We start from the raw sequence: 9603 nt of genomic DNA, 5'->3' as shown, positions 1-9603 counted from the left end.
ACTAAAAAATAAATATTAAAATTAATTCTCTCTCTCTCTCTCTCTCTCTCTCTCTCGCTCGCTCGCTCTCTCTTAAAAAAAAGTACATTGAAAGAAGGTAAACAGATTATAATCCAATAGTTTTATATTGTCAAGGAAGAGGCCAAACATTCTAAAAATCTTTACTGTGTGACTATCTACATGTGGACTATCATTTCTAGGTTGATCTAAGTTATACTTAATACACATCATGAAAGAAAAAGGGTGAAGTATGAAATTATGAAAATAAATTGCAGAAAAGGAATCAATAAGATATTTAAACACAGAACAAGTGTCACATGGTTTGTTAGTAAATCCTTCCCAGGTGTGTCCATGATTACACCAACATGAAGACTAACTGTGGTTTGAGTCAAATTCTATTGAATATATTCATTTGGACACTTTTTTTCCAAGAGAAAAGTCTGAGATATGAAGGCCCCCAGGCAAAGCAGTAGTACATATGGCTCCAGAAATAGCTACGACCTAAGAATTGAAGTAGGTAAATAAATATATATACATGGCATTTTAACCACTTAATCAACTAAAATGGCAAGACATACATCCAATAAATAAACATTGTATTAAAGCAAATTGTCATTATCAAATGAGCATTATGTTAAAATATTGAATTTGCACAACTTACATAAAATTTTCTGATATTGTTTTATGCATAATAAACATCATCTGAATGATGGGCAGACATACTCAGGTAGATGCAGAGACACACATAACACACTATGCAAACGTGTGTGCGTGTGTTGCACTCTTACAGTGTGACTGCCTTATCACTAAGTTTGTGGAGATGAGATTGTACAAAACTAAATGATGTATATTTTTCTCACATGATTGGCATTCTTCCTATTCTGCACCCAGGCAGAGTGGATCCTGGATGCAGTAGAGTCTCTGTTCATGAGCAGAAAGGGGCTGACAGCTGGGAAACACCCAGAGAAGATTGCAGCCGTGCTCACCACAAACCAGTTGGGATTATAAATAACAGATAAACAAACTTGGAATATACAGAAAAGTGTGTAAAAAGAGACAAAGGTGCTCACGAGGAGGAGGATGGTTTTGATGACTCTGTACTCAGGGGAAGACCTGGGGGAGCTAGTCTTATGAAGATGCTGCATTTTCTGCTTGTGCCTGTGCAAGATGAGCACCATGGAGCTGCTGGCCCAGAGCATGAGCCCCAGACACAGGGCATCAGGGAATGTTAGCAATGCTGCATGCAGTGAGTGTGTAGTTGAGTCTTGATGAACAGTAGAACAGTATCCATAATTTTTTAGTATTGTGATGTTTTTGTTGCTTCTTCTCCCAGTCATGTACATAAGAAAAACAACATTTACGAGGAGGTACAGGATCCAGCTCAGGTATATGGAGGAGCCAATGTACTTGGGAATATTTAGTTTAAGCTCTGAACAGGTGGAGTTCTCAGGACTAATCTTAATGGCCTGGAAGACACTCAGGAGGCAGGTGCTGCCAATGGACACACCCCTGCCCACCCTGTGAAGATAGAAAAGCAGCTTGCATCCAAAATCACTGAGGAAAATTTTCACTCCAAAAGCTGCCACTGTCTGGGGATCTCCTTTACACAGGAGAGTTAAAAAGTTGGCCACAATCATGGGCTGAAGAATCAAGTCTGTGTGTCTTACCCTGCACCCAGTGAAGTAAAGGACCAGGTAATGGAGGAGAAGAGAGGAATTGCCCAGAGCTCCAGCCACAGTCTGTGCCAGGAAGATGGTTCCTACAGCCACATCACTGGCTTCCATCCTGCCAGTTCCCTGCTGTCCCATCCAGAGAGTCCTGCAGGGGAAGAGGAGGCCTGGGCTGCACATGTCCTGTCAACCCCAACCCAGCATTGCCCACTCCCCAGAGTTCCCAGTGTGAAAGCTTTCTTAATGTTTTCTTTTAACTACCAGGTTGTAATGAGCCTGGTATGAATAGTTGAGACATGAAGTGTGTATAAATCCCAGCTGTGAAGGCAGCACATGGTGATTCTGGAATCTTCACAACATGAGGCAGGTGCTGAGATGACTTTGCTGATGACCAGGAGATCTTGGGCACAGAAATTCATAACTGATCCAGTGCAATAAGGAGCCTTGAAACGGGCTGGGGCTATGTGAACCACCAAGCTTCCCTAAAGCTAGTGAGCAGGGTTCTTCTACCAATCAGCTCATTTTACTTCTGCTTTTATGCATTACTAATGTCTTCTGATGAGTGCTACTTTATAACTTCTTATTAGGAAAATGTTTCCACTTGCTTATAAAGGTTTATTCTACATGTAATATCAATTATAAATGAACATTTAGATAGTTTAATAACTGCAGATGCACCTAGGGAACTTTAGTACAGCAGGCACTTGTCCCCTGGTGGGTCTTAAGCAATGAGGCAGGACAGACTCCACAGCAGGACAGTGACCACATAACTTACTTGGTGGTGTGTTTAGAGCCCAAGTACAATGACAACTCTCATAGGAATTGTGCCACATTCCCAAGCCAGGTCCTAATATTGGGATATAAAGCATCAATATGTGATGACAGAATAGAGTAGAAATAAAATATTCACTGGTTTTTGAAGACATAAATGTATATGACTTAATTAATATCCAAGTTAAAAAATGTTTCAAGGAAGAGGGATGGGTGATGTAATCACAGTAGAAACCTCCCATACTAACTGGCTTATGTGGGCATGAAAACATGTTCATTTTAACATTGAAATGTCAGAATTTCTGAGGTCCTTTGACTGCATAATTTAACCCAGTTCATCATTTGGAGAAATTTAGGTTCACAGAAACTTGAACAGGCAGTGAAGAGATTTCCTATACGCCCAGCACATTGAGCCTGCTCCACTATAGATTCCTAGTCCAGATGCTAAGTTCCATACAATCAGAATATTATGGACAGGCATAAAGATGCACATCCGACAGGTGGTGTTTGACACCTGTAATAATCACGTTCACTTTTCCATACATGTTGTTTCCACATCAGAGAGAAATGGCCTCATTCTCCTTGAACTCTGAGGCTTTCAGGATTGGTACACTTATTGTCCCCATTGGCTGCATCATGCTCAGAGTTAAGATAAAACATTCTGCCCAAGCATCTCCATCAGCTCTCTCTCTGCACAGGACTAGAGGATTCCTGTGAGCTCCTCCTACTCCACACAACAGGCAGAGAGATAATATAGGTCCAGCACTAGAAATCACAGAGATTTAGGGTGGAATTCCCTATAACAGAAACTGAGCAGCTGAGTGAATTTCAAACAACATCCTTGTACACCATGAAAAAATCACATTTCTTTTTCACTTGGATTAAACCATAGCAATCACTGTCAATGAGGATCACATTAAGTTAAATTAGGATCCATCATAGTTTGGCATTGAGGCTGGACCCCATTCATCTTTACTACCTGGAGCCCATTCTTCATCAGTTCTTCTACTCCCTTTGTGGTTCTGGCTTCTACGGGTTCCATTCAGCACCCCCTTTTCTGATGTGATCACTTACCCAGACTCCTGAGATGGGTCTTCTCTCCCAGATGCTGCTCTCACACTGATTGTGCATTACTCATCAGGCTCTTTCTCTTTACCAGGATGGTGATCCTAGTGCACAGAGCTCTGTGACCTGTACATGTGCTGCAGGGAGGTGGCCACATCCTGAGATATGGGTCTGTGACTCTGTGACCTCACCTCCCCTGAGACATGCAATTACCACTGTGCCTGTAGCAGCAATGGGCGTGCAGGCTGGGGACCTGAGGACACTGCTGAAAACTTTCTCCCCAGGTGACACGTAGCAAAAACAATTATAGGTTTCTTCATAACATGTCTTAAGGGGACCCTGGAGTGTTTGAAGAGGCTCTGAATTATCCATATCCCTGGAGGCAGAGTATCTCACTTGGATGGAGCAGGAAATACTGAGGCCTGTCATGTGAAAGACTGGCAGCGAGCTATGCATGTCCGATTCCATTCCTTGCTTCCCAGAGAAGTTTCTACCACACATCTAGTTAGTTTCTGTTCTTCATTTCAACAAGTGGCAGCATCATTGAAGTTATCATCAGAAAAATGGAGAGAAAGAAAATGTATAGGAAGAATATTAACACAGGTACCAGAAATAGGAAGAATGCGGTGCTAGTTGTTTACCTTGGAAGTCACTGGATTCATCTGCACAAATATGAGTCAGGTAATTGGACTCATTTGCTCAATCCTATTGTAACTGATATCCTCTTGTGTGGATACATGCATTCTCCCAGTACTGACCCCCAATCCTGACAGGAGAGAGAAAAAGATCAACATCCACCAAAGGACTGGAGCAGGTCCTTAATGGGTTCCTCCACAACAACAGCCACAGAACCAGATGGTCTCTCAGGCCAGATATACCATTTCTGTAAATATCCAATACACTTGAAGTTTGTCCTCCAGGGATTTTGTCTTGGAAGCCTGGTGTCCAGTGTGGCCATGTTAGGAGGTGGTGGGGTCTTTATCAGGTGAGGCCTGGTGGAGACAGGTCACTCGGTCTTTCCCAATTGAAACAACCAATGTGAATCTCATGGGATCTGGCTAGTTCTCAAGAAGGTTGTTATGAAAGAGAGGACTGGCCCCAGCCTGCCTCTGGCTTTCATCTGACCCTCTCACACAGAGTCCTGCCATCTACTATCCTGAGTACCAGAAGAGGGCCACAGAGAAATTGATGGTGGTATCATGCTCAAAACCATTGAAAGTGGGCTGGGGTTGTGGCTCAGATGTAGAATGCTCACCTAGCATGTGTGAGGCACTTGGTTCTACCCTTAGCACCATAGCAAAAAAAATAATAATAATAAGATAAAGATTGGGTTCACCTATAATTTAAGAATCAATATTTTTTAAAAAACTCTGAAAATAAGTAACCATCTGTGCTCTATACAGTATCCAACTTCCGGGGTTTTCTCATAGAAAAACAACTGGCAAATACCCAGTATTTTTGGCAATACCCTTGTGAGATGCAGTGATCTTTCCCTCTGGGTTGCGAGGCACCATTTTTATATTCCATCCAGATTCTATACTGAATTCAGGATCCTAAGGTCATCTCTCCATTCAATATGGAATGATTCTTATTCTGGATTTCTGAAGCCTACTGTTTTGGGGCACAGGGATCAAAACCATCTGTCCATTCTGACATCCACATGGACACACAGCCCCTGAAGTTTTCACATGTCCAGCAAGCACAGTCTGGGGACGAGGCAGTGAGATATCACAGGAAACAGTATCTGGGACATTGTCATTAGAGTGGGACAAGGTTAGAGTTGGCTTTATCATGCAGTCCTGAGGAGGATGTTTTTAAGAAGAGAACTCTCCAGGATACTGGCCATCTATGTTCAGGGTGGAGTGAGCATGACGATGACGTGGTTAATGGAGCCCTTAGATGGCCCACCCCTCACGTCCCTTTGAAGGCTTTATAACGCACTCTCAGGGCTGTTCTCTGTGTAGGTTCAGGATCTGGGGACTCCTCCAGAACAGCTTTTCCATGGATCTCCATAACCCTTGATGTGTTGGGAGTTGGGTTTCCCTTCCTGGAGTCTCATTTCCCTCTGTACTAAATAAATATGTTTTCTATCCCATGATTGATGATGTCTTATTATCCAAAGCTCTCTATCAGGATAAATAAGCATGAACAAAATGGCACATCCATCTTCCCAGGGGATGTCCACATACATGGAAGGCCCAGAGAGATTTGTCTCAGACCAAGGTTCACTGCCCAGTCCTTGCTGTGTTCACTTTTGGTGAATCTTTCCAAGAGCAACCTCTGAAGGAAATGCTTTAATTCCTCAAGTGCTGTCGTAGGACTGATGCATTTAATTGTTTCAGTCCACATTTGATGAAGAGTGCAGTGAGGAGGCTACTGTGAACCAGAGTGAGGCCAGCATGCACTATTTACCTCCTGCATTTCTAGGCAGGTCCAACAGGCACCGGTCACAACACTTAAACATCTCCCATAGAAGAATCTGTCTTATTCTTACATTTCTGTGTTGCCTTTTACAGAATAATGAGAGAGAAGAAAACTGAAATTTATGCAAAAAGAGACGACCTAACATATCTGATGTAATCATGGTTTGTGCTGCTTGTGCTGACAACAGAGAGCTAGGTGGGAGGAATCTTGGGAAAGTAGAGCAAGGGGCTGAGAGCAGGAAAACACAGAAAATGGGGCAGCACATTCACCAAACTAAGCCCAGCTCGCTGGGCTCGTAATATAAACTGGGTTCAAAGGAGCTAGCTGTAGGGAAAAAGACACACTCATACATTGCTGGTGGGACTGCAAATTGGTGCAGCCAATCCAGAAAATAACTATGAAGATTTCTTGGAAAACTGGGAATGGAACCACCATTTGACCCATCTATCCCTCTCCTCGGTCTACACCCAAAGGACTTAAAAATAGCGCACTACAGAGACACAGCCACGTCAATACTTATAACACACAATCCACAATAGCTAAACTGTGGAGCCAACCTAAATGCCCTTTAGTAGATGAATGGATTTTTAAAAAACATGGCATAGATACACAATGGAATATTACTCAGCAATAAAAGAGAACAAAATCATGGCATTTGCAGCTAAATGATTGGCGTTGGAGAAGATAATGCTAAGTGAAGTTAGCCAATCCCCTCCCCCACCTCCTCCCTAAAAAACAAAAACAAATGGTGAGTATTTTCTCTGATGTAACTTGACTGACTCATAGTGGGTTAAGGAGAGGAACCGTTGGAGGATAAGACAAACTCTAGATAGAGCAGAGGGCTGGAGGGGTAGGGAGGGGGCAGGGGGTTAGTAATGATGATGGAATGTGATGGGCGTCATTATCCAAAGTACATGTATGAAGACATGAATTGGTGTGAACATACTTTATATACCAACAGAGATATAAAAAGTTGTGTTCTATATGTGTAATAAGAATTGTGATACATTCTGCTGTCATGTATTTAAAAAATAAAAGGAAAAAGAACAGCGTATTTTAAAAAGGCTAAGAAACCACCCAGTATATGAACATAAGTTTCTAAGGCAGGACGGCTCAGTGACTGAAGGTTCAGTGGCAGCCCTGGAGGGAGTAAGGAAGGGCACACCTGGATTCTCTTTATTATTATAGAGGACACAGAAAAGGAGGTTTGATTGAGTGTTCTATCAAAATTGGGCAGAAGAATCAGATTTCATGGGGTTGCCCATCCCCACTAGGTAACTCCCAGGTAGGGCTTGAAGCAGGCTCCCTTGCCTAGGGAGGGTAAAGGCTACTCTTCCTGAACAGCTTTCACATGTGTGCCATACCAACACCCCCACTGCTCAAGGGCAGGGGGAGCAAGCTCAGCCCTGGGGCCATGGGCGGCTCCCCACACCAAACACCACCAGAGACTAAAATGAGCCATAGAAAAGGGAAAGAGGTAGAGGGTGGAAACTGATCAAATGTGCTCACCAGAACAAGGGTCCTCTGGGTGGCTCTGCACTCAGGGGATGTGGGAGAAACTGTGCTATTGAGTGTGTTGGATCCACGTGGTGTCAGGATGGAAATCATAGTAATAAGGACCCCCCCTAAATCCTAGAAGGAAAGCAGGCTCACCAAAATCCTCAGAGCTCAGGGGTTTACAGCACACGATAATCAGTGTCTTTTATGTGCCTCATATATGCAGAGTTAGGTTTTCTAAAACACTTTATGATTGGGAAATAATCTCACATACATAGTTTCTACATAGAATTAGGCAGATCATGTAGTTCCATCCTACTATCTCATAAGAATAGGCAAGATAAACATAGCACCCTTCATCCTCTCAAACTGCCCTTCATTCATGGTATTTTATGTAACCAACAGATAAATTTCACTACTATAAACTTAAGCACCTGAAATCACATGTCACCATCATTGGGGTGATTGATCATCTCTCCTTCTCAGTGAGAAGTTCATAAATTTATAGTGGGATCCCTTGGGGGCTGCTGTAAGGTCTTGGGCCCTTACATCTCTTACTAAATGATCTGATGGATAAGGGATATTTCTCCCCCTGAATCCCTTTCCCAGATGTGAGAACTTGTCACACTGACTTTTCTTACTGACTCTGCCTCTCAGACTAAACTACAAAACAGAGGGAGCACATTTCGCATAAGACACCCTCACTTCTGACACCAACTGCAAGTTCAAGGATTCCCAAATTACACTCAAGTTCACCAGTTCCCTAGTAGGGCTCAGGGAAAGTTGAAGGGTATTGTGCTCCCCCTTATGACTTATTACAGGAGAAGGTCACAGGCTGAAATCAGCTGAGGGAAGGAGCAGGCGGGCAGCATCCAGAAAAGGGCCCAAGATGAAGCCTCATTGTCTTCCCTGGAGAGTCCCAGACTCATAGTTCTCCTGGCACTGACACAAGATAATACTTGTCAATGATTTACAAGGAGGAACAGGTCACTCAGGCCTGGTCCCTGGGGATTCCAGGGACTGGTCAGGTATTCTGTCTGGGTGGCCATTAGGTTCACCTCAGCAGCTCAGGCTGGGGGTCTGGAGAGGGAAGCCAATGTTGTTTCTGTGTCCTTCAGGTGTTTGGAATTAAGTGAAGTGTCATAAAGTCACTGTCATGGAACAAAATGTCAGAAAATTCAAGTCTCCACTTTTAAGGTCCTGGAGATCACCTGGGATAGGGGTGGCACCATGGGCACAGACCCCTCCAGGGTCTTTGGAGCTAAAATTATGGTTACACAGGGGGACAGATTTCTTTGCCCCTGATTGCCCTGGTAACCCTTCCCATCACACATATAATATCCTCCAAGAATGTCACATGAGACATAGGTTTTCTGTGAATGTGAATTCTCTGGGGAATATTTGAGAAAGCTAGATTTTTTTTTTCTCTTCACTTATAAGAAAGTCTAATTTTATTGGAAAGTTTTATTTGAGTACAGAAGAGATTCATATAGAAAACCTTTCAGATATTGGCATAACTTCCTGGAATAAATGCAGCATTTCAAAGCTATCAAAGTGATGTTGTAAAAAGAACATCATCAAGGAGTGAATCTCTATCCATAAAGTAGCTGGGATCAAGCTGGAATAAGTAGATTTTCTCTAAAGCATACATTCTACATAATTAGAGAATGGAGAGGAATAAAGGGAGGCCCAGGGAAGATCAGGTAGGTAGGGCTGTCTGCAGGTTGGGATCCCCTGCACTGGGCAGTGGAGACTCATGCACTATTCTTCTTTAGGCAGGGGGTGAAGTCCACGATCCCTGGTGCATTCCTGAACTCATGCATCTAGTGACCCCTAAACACTGTGCTCCTATACATGTACACATACACATGATAAAGTTTAGGGTATAAATAAGAGATAATAATGATGATAAGAGATATTAATGATGGGCACCTGTAGTAGAGTTCAACAATTATAATGACAGGTGCTAATGAAAGTGAGGTAAGCATACTCTGGTCTCCGGGAGTTTCCATTTCATCTGAGGTTGACCACAGGTACCTGAACCTGTAATGGGGCACTGCAGATATTTTCTGCTGTCCTAACCTAGTTTGGAGGCCCCAGCTAATAGCAATGTAGTTTTCCTTCTAAAGCCACCCCCAAGTCCACACCAGCAGGCTCAAGAGAGACTCATGCCATT

General features: G+C 43.1%; 1 protein-coding gene across 1 annotated transcript; it reads right to left on the bottom strand.

The window, feature by feature from the left end:
• Nucleotides 1-836: 836 nt before the first annotated feature.
• On the bottom strand, nucleotides 837-1784 carry LOC107158885 (vomeronasal type-1 receptor 4-like). Its single transcript, XM_015505368.1, has one exon. It carries the CDS (start codon nucleotides 1782-1784, stop codon nucleotides 837-839), a length of 948 nt encoding a protein of 315 aa, XP_015360854.1.
• Between the last annotated feature and the right edge of the window lie 7819 nt (nucleotides 1785-9603).

This window comes from Marmota marmota, unplaced genomic scaffold (genome assembly GCF_001458135.2).
Source record: "Marmota marmota marmota unplaced genomic scaffold, marMar, whole genome shotgun sequence".
In the NCBI taxonomy this organism is placed as follows: domain Eukaryota; kingdom Metazoa; phylum Chordata; class Mammalia; order Rodentia; family Sciuridae; genus Marmota; species Marmota marmota.
The sequence above is the reverse complement of the archived record's forward strand: the minus strand, read 5'-3'. Positions and strand labels throughout refer to the sequence as shown.

Bases quoted from the DNA above. Each gene is read 5' to 3' on its own strand.
- LOC107158885 (XM_015505368.1), bottom strand. From the start codon at position 1,784: ATGGAAGCCAGTGATGTGGCTGTAGGAACCATCTTCCTGGCACAGACT.